The 20,486-nt window shown below is 38.7% G+C and overlaps 1 protein-coding gene across 5 annotated transcripts in view; it reads left to right on the top strand.

The window, feature by feature from the left end:
• CNTNAP4 (contactin associated protein family member 4) overlaps positions 1–19,291 on the top strand; it is a 310,896-nt gene extending 291,605 nt beyond the window's left edge. For 4 of the 5 annotated variants that reach the window (XM_073344935.1, XM_073344938.1, XM_073344936.1 and 1 more), the window contains 3 exons: positions 7,889–8,107; positions 8,445–8,516; positions 15,778–19,291. In XM_073344935.1, the coding sequence (XP_073201036.1) occupies positions 7,889–8,107; positions 8,445–8,516; positions 15,778–15,971 (485 nt within the window). In that variant the 3' untranslated portion in view covers positions 15,972–19,291. Of the gene's footprint in view, positions 1–7,453; positions 7,525–7,888; positions 8,108–8,444; positions 8,517–15,777 lie in introns of those variants that run through there. The other variant, XM_073344940.1, reaches the window with a different exon arrangement.
• Positions 19,292–20,486: the final 1,195 nt, after the last annotated feature.

Genomic DNA, 20,486 nt, shown 5'->3' on the forward strand with positions numbered 1-20,486 from the left:
CTTTCTTCATTACCTCAGCAAACTGGTAGTTTGTAAGGAAGCTACCATTCCCATGAATAGGCAGTGGGCCCGGCTTCTGGCTCTGTATGGCCAGGACAGAGGCATTCAGCCACACATTCCCATTACACCACAGAAGCCCCTTTCCATTCTGGTCCATTTTAGACTACCTTAAGCATAGCAACTCTGCTGTGGGTGACAAATGTATATCTGATAATTCCAGTGCTTGCCTGGATGTGTCTGCATCCAACTGAGGCACCTAGAAGTGCCAAAAAAAGGCCAGAACAAATGCTGCCTTAAATAAAATGGCCTCTGTCCCAAAACTTCATGTGCTGGGTAGAGCATTTAATAACCTTGCAAGAATGTCTATGATTATGGAGTGCCTGTCCTCTCTCCTGTGTCTGTCACCTCTGAACCATTCCTCTAAGAATTTTGCACAATGAAATCTCTGTGTGGGACTGGGAAACCTTTCACCAAAGGACAGGCCAGCTACTGGTGGAGAGAGCTAACCCAGAGTGCACCAGTGACTTCACATATCTCACCACCTGGTGCCTAGGGATGGGCCACAGATGCTGGAGTCCTTTCTGAGCTCAAAAGTCTGAACTCTGTAAGGCAGGCCATATAATTACTGCCTGTCCTTGGGGCAACTGAATTCTCAACTAGTCCCAAGTCTGTCAGACACCAAAGATCTAAAGTTGGTGGGGCAGCAACAATGGATCTCTCCTGTCAAGTGGGGCAAACTGCTGAAATCTGCAGTCTACAGCCCCAAGGTGAATGGCCCCAGCTGGGGTCCTACTTCCTATCTGCTGAGATCTCCCTGTCCTCGTCTGTTCCTCAATCCAGGATGGGTCTCTCCTCCTGCTCCCTTCCTCCTGCAACTTTTCATCTTTATCAGAGCCTTCCCATGGTTCGTATCCACTCCAAAGGCCTGAGGAAATTGATTATCTTGTTCCCCATGGGATGGTGACCCTAAACCCATAATTCCCCCAATAAAGCGGTGTTCTCACCCACCTGTTAATGCATCCAGGAGACCGGATTGGGGCCATCCATGGCATGAGAGAGAAGACCCTCCTCTACAACACCTGGCCACTCCAATGTTCCCCTTCCCCCCAGGAGCACCTGCCCCAACTATAGCTGTGCAGGGACAGGCAGCTGCCAACTTCCCCAAGTCCCTTTCTGTGGCTGCTGCTTTCCCCACTGCGTGAGGTCCACAGCATTCCACCATGAGCTGTGGAGGGAGGGAAGGGGACACCACATCTTGCCGGGTCCCAGCTGAATGGCTCTGGGAGCATGCACCTGAAGTGCCTTCTGCTGCACTATCAACAGTAGCAGGTGTCCCACATGCCTCGTACTTCCCTGCTCATGAGCAGGGAGAGAGGGTGGGGCAGCAGCACTGTAGCAAGTCCCAACAGCAGGACCATGACGGCAGCAGCAGCTCCACATATCCTTCACCTGCAAATAGGGACAAAGTGGGGAGTGCAAGGCACTGTCAACCTTCCCCCAGCGGAGCTCCTACTCCTGGTGCACCTTTGCTGCCAGGATGGGAAACAGAGGTATTATCCCCATGGTAAGACAGACACCCCTCACTTGGAGTGCATCCTACAAACACAGGGAGGAGAGGCCCTAGAGTGCCTGTTTACTCTCCAGGAGCTGTTTCTCCTAGGTGCAGAGCCCACTTCAGTTCCTCTTTGTTCTGGCATCCAGAAAACGGTAGGATCTGGAAAGTGGAAAGAACCCAGTCCAACAGTAAATCTTGCTGCTGCTTGAATGGAGCCAAAGGAGCCTTCACACGGCCTGGGCTAGGTTTTAAATTAATGAAAGGGGAGGGCAAGGGACTAATCACCCCGCTTCTTCCCCAGGCTAGCCACTCGACTCTGAAGAGGAGGGACACACCTGCATCACCTCAGTGTGTGTTTTCCTTCCCCATTCAACTACAGCTGTCCCAATCACCTCTGGCCCCAACAAGTTCCCCATCCATTGAGAAGGGTGGGTGACATTTGACTCATAACAGGGATGCCTGGCAATCCCTGTGTGAGGGCAGGTAGCTATGTAAGCAGTTCTTCTCAAGGAAAGAGTGGTAATCCTTTCCCTCCCAACCAAGATATGGGTATGTTCGTAACAAGCTCTATTTACACCTTGTTTACACACACATTGGTAACTAAAGGTGTGATTTTAAGTCAGTTCAGTTAAACGAGTGCTATTCTGAGTGTGAACACACTTAAATTGATTGAACCCCTTTCTTGGACCTGTAGATCTACAGGCACTAGCTAAACCCATATAATGAGCTTTAAACTGCTATACCCATCCACAAAGGAGTTTTCACCCATTTAACTAAATCAGATTTTAAAATAATTTAACTTAAACCAGTACAATTTCTATGTGTAGATAAGCTCTTAGTAGCTGTTCATAGTCAATTAGATGAATTTAACACTTTCAATCTGTTTCCTCATATCTAAAAAAGGGAATAATGTTTGTCTGACATGATTAATATTTGTACAGCACTTTGAACAGTAAGAGTTGATTATTAATTATTGTTAATTTTTATTAATAAAGGAGTGATGCGGTTTCAAAACGATTGTGCTGCTTCATTGAGAAGTAAAATATAGTGACTTTATGTACTGTAGCAGTTCAGTACCACGCATCAGGACCCCATTGTGCTAAGTGCTGTACAAATATGGAACAAAAAACACAGTCCGTGCCCCAAAGAGTTTATAGTCTAAGTACAAGACAAGATACAACAGATGGATACAGACAGACTGATAGGGAAGTACAAGTTAACAATGAGACAATATTGATTAGCATGATAAGCTGTGGGCTCAGCACACCAGCACCCTAACTGTTGTCAAGTGTTTTTAGGCATCAGAGCAAAGGAGGCGATAGAGGAGGGCTTTGATGGTGGATAATGAGTTAGTTTTGTGAACGTTTATGGGGAGATCCCCCCAAATGTAAGGGACAGCATGGGAGAAAGCATGACAGTGCTTGTTAGAAAATTTAACAAGTGGACAATGTAGGCTGGCATCATGGACCAATCATAGATTGGAGTTGATCTGAATGAGAGATGATAGCTAGAATGGGGCTAGACCACGAAGGTCCTTGAAAGTGAAGACAAATAGCTTATGTTTGATGTTCTAGAGAAGAGGAGCCAATGGAGGGATGCAAACAGAGGGGTGACATTGTCCAAGGGACAGGCTAGGAAAATGGTCTTTGCAGCAGTATTCTGAATGGATCTGAGCAAGGCAAGATTGCATATGTTAAGGCCAGAGGGAAGGATATTGCAGTAATCAAGATGAGAGATTGGAGGGTGCATGTGGATGCATACGAAGGTCTGTATATTAGAGAGGTACTCAGAAAGAAGCAACGAGATTTAGATATAGCCTGGATGTGAGGAAATAGTGAGAGGTGCAAGATGAAGATGACATCCAGGTTAAGGGTCTTGGTGACAGGCAGGATGGTGGTGTTGTCCACAGTGATTAAGGAGATAGCAGGGAGGGCTGTGGGTGGGCGAGGAGAGGAACTATTAGGAGTGCTATTTTAGGCATGTTGAGCTTGAGCTGACAGTTGATATCCACAAGGAGATATTAGGCAGGTCAAAAGTTTGGTTTGGACAGGAGACAGATCTGGAGCAGAGAGGTAGATCTGTGAGTCGTCAGCATAGAGATGGTAGTTGAATTGTGTTTGCAGATGAGATTACCCAGAGAAAAGGCATAGAGGGAGAAGAGAAGGGGACCAAAGAAATGCCTGCAGAAAGCTGGTAGGTTCATGAGAAGAATTCTCCATGGGGCACACAAAGGGGGTGATTACAGAGGAAGCAGGAGAACCAGTAGAGGACAGCCATGGAAGCCAAGGGATGATATGATTTCACGAAGATCATTTACAGTTATGTCAAGGGAGCTGACAGGTCAAGAAGGATGAGGATTAAGTACTGGTTCTGAACATTAGCTAGGACAAGGTCATTAGAGACTTTGGGAAGAGTAGTTTCAGTAACAGACAAGGGTCAGAATGTGAGGCTCTCAGAATGAACTGGAGGAGAGGAACTCCAAGTATCATAGAATATCAGGGTTGGAAGGGACCTCAGGAGGTTATCTAGTCCAACCCCCTGCTCAAAGCAGGACCATTCCCCAATTTTTGCCCAGATCCCTAAATGGCCCCCTCAAGGATTGTGCTCACAACCCTGGGTTTAGCAGGCCAATGCTCAAACCAATGAGCTATCCCTCCCTCCCATGTAAAACTTGTAGACAGTGCATTCAATAATCTTAGAGATGAAAGGCAGAAGAGAGTGGGGTGGTAGTTGCAGAGACACGTGGAGAGTCAAGGGTGTGTTTTTATTTTGTTTCTTATGAGAGCCTAGTGCATGCTTGTATTGCAAGGGGAAAGAGCCAGAGGAGAGTGAGAGGTTAAAGAGAAGAGTAAGGGAAGGATTCAAACTCTTAATAAAATCAGCCTATTAAAACCATAGTGTTTGTATGCACCCATACAAATGCTGCAGTGAAACAGCTGCTAATCAATAGTTGCTTAAAAAAATCCTACTTCTGTCCATCAGCCCTGCATTGCTATTTAAAACCCACAGTAGAATGGCATTTAAAGGCTGGTTTAAAAAAAAAAAAACCTGATATGGCAAAAATTTGCAATTTTCACATAATTGGAATTCAATGTGTCTCTGCAGTGAGTATGTAGTACCCAATTTTACTATGCATCTCTGAGACACTGGTAAAATATGTTCTCAGTCTCGTATATAGCTGCCGTCATTTACTGTATATGTAGGTGTCATCCAGAGAGTTCATATGGGACATATTTTAAACTCTTATTATTTCACCAGATTTTTTACTCATTTTAGTCTAGTCTAGGCGCACATGAATCTAGAATCTAGTCTAGGCGCACATGCAACAAATGAATAATACAACTTTTTCTGGGGAAAAAGTTTCTACAAACTTGCAGTACTGGACATAAACCTAACTATTCAGGAATTTAGCCAAGATGTGTCAGTTTAAGGGAAATTCTATTGGCAGAATATTTGCTTGCTATGTTTTATTTTAATCTTATTATTTCTTGCATGAGTGTGGAAAGTGACATCTTTTAAAATAAAGCCATGTAACCATTTGTTACTCTCTTCGCTTCTGGGCTTTAGCATTTAGATTGTTAGTGAAAGCAGCAAGAAGTTTCATGAAATATCCTATAGTTTCCTGTTTATCAACTGCTTTTCCTACTGATAATTTTTGTTAGAAGTAAACATGTTTTACTCTTGTAACTAGATAAGGAAGAGGGTTCTGGAATTGTCGTAGTACTCCTAGAACTATAGTGAAGAAATCCCAGGCCCAGAAAAGTGATTATGCAATGAAAGAATATTAAATTGAGCATCCTCACAGCAACTACTTATCAGTAATAAATAATACAAATATTTTTAACTTTCTAATACTTTTGTTCCAGCACAATAGTTGGCCAGTATACTCCACCCACTTTCCAATATTTAGTAGCACTACAATCTTGTATTTTAGATGGTTTCACCAGAACCTTATGTAAGTTATTCTATATATTCTGTTTTTTTCATGTTTTGAAAATTTCACAATGTAAATGAAAATATCTATGTTACAAACATGCAGCCAGATGTACCCCCTGCAGACACAGATATAAGTCCACTCACTTCAATGGAAATATATCCACTCATGCTAGTGGATCAATGCTGACTGTTTATATGAGGTATAATAGTTGTGTCAGCCAAAATGTCCATGCAGCCATTGTGCCCACAAAACTATGTATAAATGCAGAATTTTGTACAAGTGTGTTTTTAATGCACCATTTACAGCCTCATTTCAAATTTTTGCTCTGAATGTCAAAAATGAATAGTGCTTCTGTTTTGCTAAGTGACAGTCATGAAGGTCTAGACAGACTGTAAAAAGTCAAGCATATAAAATAATTCAACGTAAAATTACACTTGACAGGAATTTGAAACCTGTGAAACCTTGATTATCATCATCATAGTTGGAAATTGTCAAGGAGAGAGGTCAAACAGAAGTCTCTTGATTGCACTAGTTCCTTTTTTAAAGTGTTCTCTTAAGATTTGTGTGTCTGCTAACCTTCTGCACTCCACTGAGGACAAATAGATGAGGCAGAATTCAAAACAAGCTCTTTGTAGAAGGAGGTAGTGTAGGTGGGATAATTTTATTTTTATTCTATGAATCATCTCAAAATACACTCAGCAAATGAGCTGAAATGCTGGTATAAAATACCTATGTGAAAAATGCAGAGTTACAGTGTACCACAAAACTAATCCTTCTTCCCCCCCCCACCCCGCCACACACCCACCCACCCACCTGCAACACATTATTTTCAAAAACATGCCATTACTACAAATGGTCAGGAAAGACTAGACTTCAGATATGTTATTTTGTTTGGGAGAGTAAATGAGTGAAATTCACACAAGGATTATTAAATATCCAAATCTGTTTCTATTTAGAAAAGCACATTGGCTGCCTAACACCAAATTAATTATAATGGCAAAGGATGCGAGGTTTTCTATCCTACTCAGTTTTTCCATCGTACTCACAGTTAGACAAAAGGTTTCTCCTTCATACACATCTTGAGACAATCTTTCTCCGCTCAAGGCATGACTTTTGGCTGTTTCCCACCACTTGCTATACCATCAGTGCAGCTCCAATGTTAGTAATGGTGGGAACACGAGTGTAGACCAGCTACTGGCCATTTAACCACCATGTTCTTTAGATGAGTCTCCGTAATGGAGCTGGCTAATTTTATCACATTTTTTATAGAATCTGTCATTTGAAATGAGCAAGCAGTGTCTTGCTGAGGTCCCAGTAAAGTTTATTTAAAATGTTGTTTCAAATTAAGCAGTAAGTGTCTGATGAAGGTGTTAAGTTTTATACTTTGCCACATCCTATCCCGGTTTTCATTTCACATGTTAAGACTGAGTTGGTCATCCCATTCATCAATACATAGCGACAAACTAATGTACAGGTATTTGCTGAAATAATGGTAACAACTTCCTACATTGTAAAGGTTATGAGCTAATTTCTATGCTTAGACTGAGCATACATTCGATCAACTTTGTAATATTTGGTAATGCAGAGGCTGTGACTGCATGATTTAACTTGGACAGAGCTCAGAGACTTATTTTCTGTAAGCATATCTTTGGGACAATTAATATTATGTGTTACCCAGAATTTGTTTTTTAAATTAAATTTGCCAGCACAAATGAGTTCTGTCCACATTCCAGAGTGGAATGCTGGGTGGTGAGTAGACAAAGGGCTTTGAAAGGACACATACTTTTTATGAAGGTAACCCAAGAGATAGTTAGTAGTTTTTTTCCCTTTAGTGAAGTAGGAAAGGTATCATGTTTAACAGGGACACTGGATTGGACCAGTATTCATTTTTAACATTTCACAAGCAAGACATCTGTATGAGTTCCCAGTATCTGAGGTCTGCTTTTTTTTTTGTTTGACAGATATGCTGATGATGGAAAGGCGTAGTGAATCTGTAGAAATAATATGATCCAATAATGTACATATTTATGAGTAAGAGCCTAGTATAATATGTATTTTTCATGAATGTACTTTATTTCTTTGCAGAATGAAAGAGAGATACATTTTAATTTAAATATTTTAGTTGCATTTGAGTCTTTTTGCTTTGCAACTTATTATAGTGAGTTAACTGCATGTCCCTCGGCAGACTAGCAACTGTCATCCATTTTTAAAAAAAGTTGAATATATCTGGCTGTCTTTTCATTAAAGACAGACAAGAAAGGAATTCAGCAAATCTACATATGTTGCTGTAGCATAAATGTAGTCAGAGGAGTTCAGGTTAATTATTCAATTATTCATCTTTCACTTTATTTTGTACATTTGCAGTATGACTGTGTTCTTTTTCTTTTGATTGACAGAAAGTAATGATGTAGATCAGGACACAATGAAGGCAAACTCTCAGGGGTTTATTGGATGTCTATCTTCAGTGCAGTTCAACCACTTTGCTCCTTTGAAAGCTGCATTGCATCATACCAGCTCAGCACCCGTCATTGTAAAGGGACGTTTCACTGAATCTAACTGCGGTACTTCAACGGGAGCTGACTCAACATCAAGTGAAACAACCCATTCATTTGCAGGTAGCATATGGCTATCACTTGTTTTGCCCTCTAAAACACAGGAGTTCTCAGAACTTCATTCATTACTGTCTTTTTTACATGGAGGTACATGACGGGGTGGATTGAAAACATTCTCTGTTCTGTTTGTTCTTCTCTTCCATTTTTCTAGCCTCTGTCGTTTCCTCTTAATATTTTCACTTTCCTGTTCAACTTCACATAGTGTGATTGACAACACTGATCTTTAGAACCATGTAGACCCATACTAACTTCACAGTTCCATACTGTGTGTGAACCTTAACCAAACATGAGTATCTTGAGAATTCTACTTTCTGTCATTTTCCTTTTTTTTCTGTTGCAGATCATTCTGGACCAATAGATGAGGGAGAGCCCTTAGCTAATGCAATCCGAAGTGACTCTGCAATTATTGGAGGTAATATAAAGGCTTCACTGGAACCATTTTTTAAATTAACTTTGAATCTTTCAATGCTAAAGTAAAGTCAGTGCAACTTTTGGGTGCACAAGGAAAACAGTATCAAAGTGAAAGAAGCTCCGTTTTACTACAAAGTGTTAGGAGCTGAGTGAAAAAGTCAAAGTGATGTTTTAAAATATCAGTAACTCTTGTCTACTTATAACATTAGCTTATGTAGTGACAGTTTATATAAATATTTGAATACGCTATTGATGCACAGCATTTTAAGAACAGTTTACTAAGCTGCTTAATGAAAGTATCTATGAATGGATACCTACTTGGATACCTTAGGGCATACAGCATATTTTCAAGGAAAGAGCATTTTTATGGCTTTTTGGCTTTTACAATGATTCACTTTTGCCAGTGGAGCATGTTCAAAGTGAGGAAGCCCTTTGTTAAATAGATCTCAATAGCACAACTTTTGCCTTGCCTTTATGCTTGAGAAAATGGGGAATTTGCATGGCTTGAATGCCTGTTGTACCCCAAGGCAGGTTTCATTTTGGTTTGTCATTCAGAATGCAATATGCTTATGGACTGAGAACCATTTGCACTGATTTTCAGTGTTTCAAAAAAGCTGGAAAATAAAATCCACATTAAGATGTTAAAAATATAGTTAATGTTAATTAGAGTATTGTTTTTCTTACTTCTCCTTACTATTTCTGCTGATCTATCTAACTGCTTTTTCAGGAAAATCACGTTTAGTTCTTGTTTAAGCTCTTTTTAAGAAAATCTGTTTTTATTAAAGGTTCTGCAGTGAGGGAATCATACACAATTTAATCACTCCAAAATGAAATAAAATGACACTTATCTTGTGTAAGTCTCATTTTATTTTGTTCAAGATGTACATTATATGGTCAATAGAAAACCTTGAAATTGAGTACTATGGATTTGGAGTCAGCAAATCCAAGTTTTGTTCCTGGCTCTTGCAGACTTCTCAGAACTTTTCAACTGAGCTGCTAGAAAGCCTAACAGTTTTCTCTCTTCAGAAGGATAAACTTCAGAGAAGTCAAGCAAGTCTGATAATGTGAGTTTGGGGACACAAAACTCTCAGTAGAATTTCAGTTTCCACAAATGGTGTTGTAACAAATATATGCCAGTGACATTCCTTTAAATAGCTATCCTGTGAGACTCTATCCTGTGAGAGTTTTCTGATGGTATTTTTTTTTCTTTGGAAGAAGAGAGATAAAGGAACTTCTCTTTGGTCCTGAAAACGGTTTTTTGCTATATCATTCAGTGATTCAGTTTCAATTAGTGACTTGTTCAGAAAAAAGAGAACCCATCCTTTGTCTTCTCTGGTTAAATTCTGAATGTTTCTTTTGCAAGGGCCTTAAGAGCCTGAACAGACAAATTCCAAATTTAGTGGAATAAAACTACTAAATCTTCCCACAGAGGATAAGGGATTTATAACTACAGAACCTGCAGTCACATATAGAACAACTGAAATGATGGCATCCTCGACCCAATATGGCAGATGATTAATGACGTATTGTCCACACAAATCACTTCCTTAAAACCAATAAACAACAGCTGATCAAAGGTTGCCTACTTAAATGGTGATGCTAAAGTCTGCAGTTTTAGGGCAAATTCTGGAATGTTTTCTGTTAACAGTGTTGAGTACAGAAGGTTGACGGTGCTTTTACTTTTGCTACTAATGTTTGGCAGAGCCAAGAAATGTCCTGAATGACATTAGAATTGTATTAGAAATGTCCTTAAATTATATGTAGTGTCCTGAAATGAATGGACAATTTTATATATGGTAAAGGTATGAAAAGAAAAGTTTGAGGTTAGTATTATTGGTACCAGGTTCAATGGATAGTAATCAGATCTGAGGACTTCTCAACCAAAAATTCTAGAAAATAAAATAGATACTCTGCTTATTGCTTTAGGACCTGATCCAACTACTTTTAAGATTAACAGAAAGACTTATTGATTTGACTGGGGTTTGGACCACTCCTCAACTAACCAAACAAAATATTTCTTTCTTTTACAGTGTGTTTTCCATATTTTACCAAACACTTTATATAGCATGGACATGCACAGTTCAGTCACCTCATCAGCCTTGAGTCTGCCTTGTAATAATGACATGCAGTCATAAACCAAAGGATTATGGTTAAGGCATTATAATGTTTGCAGTCCCAGATTAAATCAAACCGATTTTTATAGATAACATTTTTTCCATATTTTTTCTACAGTGTCACTTCTGAGCAGAGTTAAAGTTATTTGGGTTCCATGTCTTAACATGTTTGAATTTCTTTTAAATGAATCCTTAACTTTGAATTTCCTAGGTTGATGATGCCTGTTTTGGGAATAACTGCAACATCCATGTAATGTTTTTCACCCTTAAATTAAATTGAAACAGTCAACCTTAACTAGATTTATATTGTACATAGCATGTTACACATATATTTGTCACAAATTTGAGATGGCCTTAGAACTATCCTATATTCTGGCATTTAGTCATTCATTTGTCAAAATGTCCTTGTAAATCAGGAAGACTATTCAGTACCAAACTATTATGTCTTCTTCTCATTGGACAAAATTTGCTTCACTCACACAAAGTTTGAAAAATAATGGCCTATGGGTGTGAAGACAAATGAGCTGAGGGGGTGAAATCCAACATTTAATCTAGGGCTGGAATGTGAGATTGCAGCACAGACCCTCTATGACTGCTATTCAAGGCTATAAGGCCACCAGTCTAGCCAAAGGGGCCACTAGGTTAATGTAAAAGTGAATTCCATAACCTCCTCACCTGGGTCATCTGTGGCCCACTCCATCATCAACCTTCATTCCCCCTTTTTGTGGGAAGTGAGAAGTATGCAGACATATTTGTACAAACTCGTGCAGGACCCTGTTGTACGATAAAGTCGTGCTTAAGAAACTTGTGTTGTTCCTTTGTGCCATGGATGAATTTCACCCACAGACAATTTCTCTGTCAATGAGGATATCAGTTATTTTAGTGTCACTGAGTAACATTTATTTGAGGGAAAAAATGCTTCTTATGGGCTCAGCCCTGCAAGGAAAGGTTGATTCAGACAAAAAGGGACTGAGAACCCTCCCTACCAAAAGGCCCCTCCGTCAAACCAAAGTGTCACTCCAAACAAAAGTGCTTCTGAATCAAGCACATTTCCTAGGTTAATTTGTTAGACAAACTAATGGGAGGGGGGACAATTATAAGGTGCCAATCACCGTGGTATCTAGGCATTTGAGGAGTCTTATGCGCACAGTTGAATTTTTTATTCTAGTGAATACAAATATGTGATTATTATTATAATGAAATGGAATTGTCTCAGCCAATCAGAGTATTTTTCAAGTTATGACGTTCCTTCTGTTCTGATTGGTTCTGGGTATCTGGTTTACCTAGTCTTTGTAATTTTCTCAGTAATTATATGCTATTCCAATATTCTGCCAATCAGAGTGCAGATATTTAGATAATCATAGTGTAGTTCTTCACAGCACAATAACTGGATTGTGAATACGTAAATCTATCTAGTCTGCACTCTATAATCTATCCACTCTGATTGGGTCCTATATGCAGAATCTCCAAGCCATTTGCTCAAAGGTATTCTGTTGACTTAAGATGACTTTGCATCAGGACATGCTCCTTCTGTTCTTTCTACAGTTTGTCTGATCCTGATACCACTTTTCTCTAGAAGGCTGGTATTGCAGATTGCAAGGAGTTTGGCCTAAGCAGAAATAGGATACCTGCTGTGAAAGATCTGTAATTGTTAACTCACCTGAAATTTAAACACAAACAAACATCCATTTGATTTTTAAAATCAGTTACTGAGCTCTCCACAGGAACCCTTTGTTACACACACTAAACATGTTAGGGTGGGGAAAAAATACCATAGTCTGAAATCTCAAGACTACAGTTGTAGAAAGGGAAGAAAGGAAGATGTTCATGAACCTAAAAACACTGCAATTTTAACACAGCTTAAGGTGTTCTACTCTGATAAGTAACATTCAATATGTCATTCTAGGGTTTTTTGTTTGTCTGTCACTCAATGATTTCCAAATCAAATGTTCTCAGTTTACAAATACATTTTTTTTTCTTATTCACTGCAAATTCATTTTGGCTTCTGAAAATCAAATTGGGTTCTTCTCATCTGACACATCATCTCCAGTAATATCCATTATACAGCCTAAAGTGGGTCCTCTAGTGACTATTGTACAACCCACTGGATGTTGATGTTTCCTAGTCTTGGGCCTCATTTTCTACTACCTTGCATCTTGTTTATATTTGTATGAACTGAATGTCAGTTGCTACCAAATCAGAATGGTACCATACCCACTTTGAACTCACTGTGTATCGATGTAAATGACAACATGAGGTGCAAGGTAATGGAAAATCAGTCCCATGGAGTGCAAGCATCAACAGCAGCCCACAGATTCAAAGCAAGGATGAGTGATATGTCTTGGATATTCACATGCGAGCTGGCTGGTGCTTGATTTGCACCCACTTCCCTAAGTATAGGATCTCTAAGGATGCACTGGCAAGGACCATGATGTGGGTCATCCTCCTTCTAAATATGATTGGTCAGTAGAAGAGAAGTGGGATCTGTACTGGGTGAGGCAGATAAAGGAAGGCGAAACACAGCTACTCTTGCGCACACAATTATTTCTTCCACAGTTTAGGTCGCTCAAAGGTCAAAGACCCTGATTGTTTGTGCCAGAGTATATGTTTGACCTTTAACGTTTAACTTTCTAGTTTTAGGTTGCAACTTTGGTACAATTTTGCCTCCTATTTCTCGTTTTCATTCTCATAAATAGAAAACAACTGTATAGTAAGCACCTCACCTCAGACTATTACCTGAGCAATGGCTGAGAACATCAGCAAGCTTTAGGCACCTGCAAGTCTTAAAAGCCCATTGTACATTTACTATATATTCAGCCATAATGAAAAACAAATATACAAACAAAAAATTAGTACCTAAACACATTCTAACCTTTTGGGGTGAGATCCTGACCTACTGAAGTCCTCCTTGGGAGTTTTGTCATTGACTTCAGTGTGGTCAAGATTTCACACTTGGTTCCTGATACTGGGTTTTCACATGTGTCTATCTCTGTCATAATTACTTATCATGTAGGAAAGATACTTAATTTATGTGCTAGATAAATTTTAGAGGGTTATGTTTTAAGTGTATTAAAACCATAATTGTTTTTGAACTGCAAGAGACACTTAAGTTCCCACTATTTTTAATGTAAACCTCTCTGGTTATTGCTATTGAACACATTGAGAGTGGCATACTCTACAAGTGAGTGAAATTTTTCAACCAAAACTCTTCCTTGGTGAAAAAATACAAATTTGGGTTGACTCACAAATTTGTGTTGATTTTGGCAAATTATTTTGATTTAAAAAAAAACTACTAAAACAATTCAAAAAAGGTTGAAATGTTTCATTTAAACATTTTCAAAACAAAATATTGTGATTTTTTCAATCAAAATAACTTTTTGTTTTGAAATTACCTTTGATTTAATTTAAAAAGAAAAATACACTGACAAATCAAAATGAAACATTTAGACTACTAAAACAATTCAAAAAAGGTTGAAATGTTTCATTTAAACATTTTCAAAACAAAATATTGTGATTTTTTCAATCAAAATAACTTTTTGTTTTGAAATTACCTTTGATTTAATTTAAAAAGAAAAATACACTGACAAATCAAAATGAAACATTTAGTTTCAATATGTTTAATTCGACACAAATTATGTTTTTCAATGTTTCAATTTGCTGAAAATTAAATAAATTAGTTTTGGGGTTGACTTGAAACTGTTTTTTGTAAGTGCCAAAAAATCAATAATTCACACAGTTCTAGTGTACACACAGTTTTTGTGCTGCTTTAATTATATCAGTTAAACCCCTAATACTAATAAAAGTACCTTTATACAGGTATAAGTGCATTAATGCATAAGGGATTGTACCACCTTAACTCTATTGCTTTAGAAAATTGTACATAGATAAGCCCTCAGACTGTGTATGTGCTGTTACAGAAAAACAAAATAGTGTACATCCTGGTGTATGTTAATAAAGGCCGGATCATGCAGTCAGTCTGCCCTCAAAACATCAGGGAGACTTCTGTATAGAGAGAAAAATCACACAATAAGGTCCTCGTAACTTGATATAAAATGAAGCATTTTGAAGAGGATAGGTTTTTATGAGATGATGACAAATGGCCAAATCATTGCTTTTCTTTTAAAATGGATGCATTGTTTTCATTTACTCTCTGTGGTTGATATAGAACTGTAAGCATTTCTCTCTTTCTTGCCCCTATCCTGTTACAGGAACTGTACTATAAATCTTCAGTAGTGGCAGCTTTAATCCTATCTACCCAATCTATTGAGTCCTTTAGATCATCACCATGGTATCTGAGTGCTTCCCCAAATTATAAGTGTACAAAGATATTTCTCTCACCCTTTCTTTTTCCTCCATTCAGCAGGCTCTGGACTACGGGGTTATTGTTGTGATGGTTGGTGTGGTGGTGGTATTGTGTGGCAAGACTAATTCAGAAACATCTGAAGTGGCAAAGCCAGTGCTATCCAGGGAGCCACAAATGTTCCTGTTCATTCAGGAGCCAGGCATGCACACACCTCGCCCATCAAACACAGTGACACAATCCTGAGTACAGGAAGGAAAAGAATCCCACATTTTTTTTCACATAGGGGCCCGGCCCCAAAGAACATGTGGTCAGCCTCTTTTTCAATCAAGCGTGTCTTGATTATTATGACAAGCATTAGACTGTAATTATACAGTGTAGATGTAGGGCTTGATTCAGAGCAGGGGGCATAAGTTAGGGCCGTGAATACCTGCCCATCCCAACTTGTGCTTCCAAGGGAAACTGTATATGAATGGGGATTTTCTTCTAAAAGGTGCGGGCAAGTATTGGTCCTGGCACCATCAGACGTGGGGTGAGAAGCTTTAATCTCTGGCTAGACTCCATAAAAGGATGTCCAGGGGAGGTATTGAACCAGCACTTCTTCTGAATGCTCCTCACTCCTTGTATTTTATGGCCAGGCCTGTTCATTTGTGGGCTACACCAGTTTGCTCGGAAGTTCTAGTTTCATTGGGAGTTTCAGGGGGATTGTTGTTATACTTCCATTTCCCCTCCTGCGGTCCCACCACATCGGCTCTACAGCACACGCTGCTTGAACCTGGGCTATGAATCTCACTTATTATTTGTCTAGTATATCTGATCAGTTTTCTCTCCTCCTCTCTCCTCCCTAGGTGTGATAGCAGTTGTGATATTCATCCTGCTTTGCATCGCTGCCATAGCTGTACGCATTTATAAAAAAAAAAGTGTATATAAAAAAAATGAGGCAAAAGGATCACAAAATGAGGACAGTGCCGAGACTGCCCTGAAATGTGAGCTCAGCATGCAAAATACAGTCAACGAAAATCAAAAGGAATACTTCTTCTGATTGGCATTTATGATTTAATTTAATATAATAATGTGACTTTCTTGCTAAGCCAGGGGCTCTCAATGGACAAAAAAAGCTCTTGCACTCAAAGTAAATGCAATGGATTTGAGACCTATTATACTGCATATGTTCAGTCTCAGTGATTGCTATAGGAGGCCTCTTTAAATTACATGCATTCCTTAGCTATTATACCGTAAATGCATTTTATGTAACAGTGAATTAGATATTGTAACCAATTTCATTGTTGGTAGTTGCCGACTGTTCTGATGTGACCTTCTACAACTGAATTTTAACGTGAATGCTGAATATGGTTTTTAAGTGGGAGAATTCTTAAGCTATTGCCCCCATCCTTCTCTTTAAAATCTGTGATTCAGGCATTTTGTTCAAGGTCAAAGTTGGACTGTAATGTTTACTTGAGAAACTCTGCTATGTTGCTTTATAGTGATCCACAGTGACTTCCTGTTATTGAAATCCCTTTTCAACCGCTGTTGGCCAGTGTCAACTTCTACTCGTGAGCCATCAAGCTACCCAAAACAAAACAAAACCCTTACTTATTTTTCCATGTGAAATGACCAATGCTGTCATTAACCAATCAAATTCTAACCTGGCTGTGGAGAGTGGGATAATTTCAACCCTTTGGCCCTTTTATTCAATTGGACACATTGGCAATCTTTAGCGACTGAATTTAATTTTGAAGTTTGCAGTTCTATCAGGGTGCAGGCTGAAGTGTGCACAAAGTGTGCCAGTAAATTATACAAGCTCTTCCATCACGTGTTTGGCAGTGGATTGCAGCAAGTTACCACATTATTTGCACAACCCAACACCCTCTGAGTATTAAATTATCACTGTACAAGGCAAGCTGCTTATTTGTAAAGATGAGTAAAATATCATTCGCTTATTGAGTATCATTAATAATAACAGCAGAAGGTGGACAAGTAGAGTACCCGGGCTGGTACATTTTGGAAACTGGAAATTTATCAATGCAGCCTAAATGTAATTGTCTCCCTTCACTACAAAAGGTATGCTCTCTGAAAGCAGCAGATATATGAGGTTATATATCATATATACCAATCCCCGAGGTTAATTTGTATAAAACAAAGGAAATCAGTTTCTCTTTTTGATCCTGGCAAGAAAAGACATTTTAAAAATAGCACACTTCCTGATGCTCTGATTCTCTTGCACTGCACTCCATAATAATACCTAATAAAACCTCAGTGAAATATTATAGTAAAATATAATAACTTCCCTTTTAAGCCAAACATATAGAATCATTAGGCCAAAATTTCAAAAGTCTGGCCTCTAAGTCTGAGCCATTCTGGGACATGAGCTTTTCTGGAGTTACTAAGTGGTGTGTGTCTAAAACCAGAGTTTAAAAATGCAGATATCATTTCTGTCTGAAAAGATAGGGATGGGATTTTAGAAATTACTCAGTTCTGGCCTAACTCTGCTTTCATTGAAGCCAATAGTAGTACCCACTGAGTCAATGGGAGTAGAGTTATGTCAACTCTGAACACTTTTGAAAATCCCATCCTAGATGTCCAAATACATTATCTGAGCACAATAGTCTGAGGCAGTTGGCCAAAAATGTGCATGTGTAAAAGTGCTTTACAGAAATTATGGGTGTAAATTTAAAGGTTGTGTTGGGGTCTCTTTGAAAATATGTTCCTTTAGGTTTGTTTTCCTTCCTCAGTTATTGACTTTTATATCTGGAGTCTCACAGTCCCTTTTCTACTGTCTTCTTTACAGCTCCTCTTCATGTCTAGGAGTAAATTTCTCCCCTTCTTGTTGACACTGGGAGCCTTTTCAATTGCACATCCTTTAGGCTGGGGCACACAGTCTCCTTCTGTCCCTCTTCTTTATTCAGTGCTGAGGTTTTCCTACATTTCCTGGGTCATAATCATAAAACATTGTTTTATTGCAATTGCATCGAGTCTGGTTTATACTCTCCCTCTTCTTCCCCTGCCCCTGTTCTCTAAAGAGGGAAGCACATTGTCCCTCTTTAAAGACCTGAGCCAAAATGTATTGAATTCAATGGGCATCTTTCCATTGCCTTCACTGGGCTTTGGATCAAATCATTCTATCACTAATTATTCTGCCAATATTTTCCCTTCTCCATAACACTGGTATGAATGTCCCACTCTCCTCTGTTCATTATGTGCAATTGTTATTCCAAATAAACACTTGATGTAAGAACCTCATTTAAGCTACCTATACCTTTACCAGTCAAGGGTGCAGCAGTGATCATATGGAACAGGACTAAACTTTTTGTGATATTGGGGATCATAATGTGTTGGATGCTGCCGCCACAAAGAAATATGTGATTGAATTCTAAAAGAGAGACTATGCTATATGGGCACTTCCCACATACTTATCAGATCATAATAGGAACCCAAAGTGTATCCACACCAGGACAAGTTGGAAATATACAAATTTAACATTCCAGTGACCTGTTGTTTCTTCCTCCATTTGTTTGTGTTAACTTTGTTTTTTGAGTGTCAAAATGGAAAGAAAAGTTTCTTCTTTCACTTTATGTCAAGAGAATGATTGTATTCTTTCATGATTCATTTATGGGTGTTTAAAAAAAAAGGCAACAGGAAGGCCATAGCTCAGTAAAGACCCATTTTGCAAAATAATTAAATATGAAAAAAATCCCTGTGTGAATTACACACTATGTTTAAAGAAAAGGCATACTTGTGGCACCTTAGAGACTAACAAATTTATTTGAGCATAAGCTTTTGTGAGCTACAGCTCACTTCATCGGAACTTGATTAGTCTCTAAGGTGCCACAAGTACTCCTTTTCTTTTTGTGGATACAGACTAGCATGGCTGCTACTCTGAAACCTGACACTATGGTTAAGAACTTTTATGGCATTTTACTCTGTGAAGAAAAAAAAAACAGGTGGGGGTTGTTGAATGCACATCTACACATTTGTAGCATACAGTAATTGCATCTCTCAGAAGGAATAAATGCCCATTTTCAGCCATAGAAAGATTGATCATATATTCATAGATGGAGTCTGGTATATACAGGTTCAGAGTCAATGAAACAGTATTATCCACTGTTTTCTGCCTTCTTAGGGGTACAACAAAATGGTGGCACCAAAGTGCACTGATACATTGTACACCATTGTGCTGTCCCTTCCTTGACCCTCTTATCCCAATGTGTACTCTTTTGCCTCACTCTGTTAATAAAACAATTTTTAAAATAAAGTGAGGAAAATATTTTTAAACATTTGTATAAAAGAGTTTAAAACTTAGGACAGTATACTGATTCTTTCTCTTTTTCTTAAAGCAGTAAAAAAAAGTAGAAGTGCATATAACATACTGGTGAAGTGTGGTTATTTATAAAAGTGCTGTGCATTGTCAACCCAGTATAGCATGTCTATGGTGCACTGACCCATTTCCCATGGCAAACACATTCCTCTTTAAGTTGTACAGAGAGTAAACAGTAGCATGATACCTGAGGAAATTTGTAATGCTTTGCGTGGGCTAGGGCTGCAATTATTTATACATTCTATATTGTAAAATCATTGTAAAATAATAATTGTTTTTCTTTCATCTTCAAACAAACACTTCTATTGGTGCATTGCCCAAGCCTGTGTAACATACTAAATGCAGTGAAAGCATGCTACACACATTGAATGAGAAATATGTCATACAGCCCCAAAATTAACACTGATGCAAATATTTACTTATGGATGTCGCACCGGATGAACAAAATAATTATTACGGCTCAACAAGTGACTTTGGAAATAAAATGCATTAGCTTGAGAAAACTTGGGAAGGTCACACATTCATATTGAAGCTGTAACCCTACAGAGCTATGCAGCACCACATTGTATTGTCAGGAAAATGTGTCCTCTTGTTTGCAACAGAAGAACAATTTAATTCACAAAACTTCATGTTGCGAAAACATGACTCTCCGGGGTGTAGTTGCAGAGCATGCAAAAATGCCACATAATTGAAGTGATCAGAATTTTATTAATCAGGCCCTAATTTTGCAGCACAAAACACAAATGAATCCCTGAAGCTTCTGATCATTTAATGAGATTGAGCATTATTAGGCAGAAAAAAACCTGCGGCAATCAGTATTAAATAAAAGGATTAAACTGTATAAAGGCAAACTGACAGAAGAAGGAACCAGCAACCGAATATGACAGGAGTATTTATGGTGCAAGATCTGCTAATTAACTCTGCTTGTTTGCCGCAGTCCTGTTCTAGAGGGACTATGCCCAAATCCGCAAAGGTATTTAGACACTAAAGGAGAGAGAGTTAGGTGCCTGAATAACTTTCAGGATCTAGGCTTCTGTGACTTCTCAGCCCTTTTAGTGTTTTTATCTCACTGCTGCAGTTGCCAAAGAAAGGAACCAACTGGTGCTAGTTGTGGTGATAATTTGGGGAAACTGAAGTGAAATCATGACCTCATTTCATATAAGTTGCTAGGTCCATTCTCGTTGACCTGTGATTAAATTCTGCCCTTATCTATTCTTGTGCAACTGCATTGCTTTAAATAAT

This window comes from Lepidochelys kempii, chromosome 5, assembly GCF_965140265.1.
Source record: "Lepidochelys kempii isolate rLepKem1 chromosome 5, rLepKem1.hap2, whole genome shotgun sequence".
Taxonomy (NCBI): Eukaryota; Metazoa; Chordata; order Testudines; family Cheloniidae; genus Lepidochelys; species Lepidochelys kempii.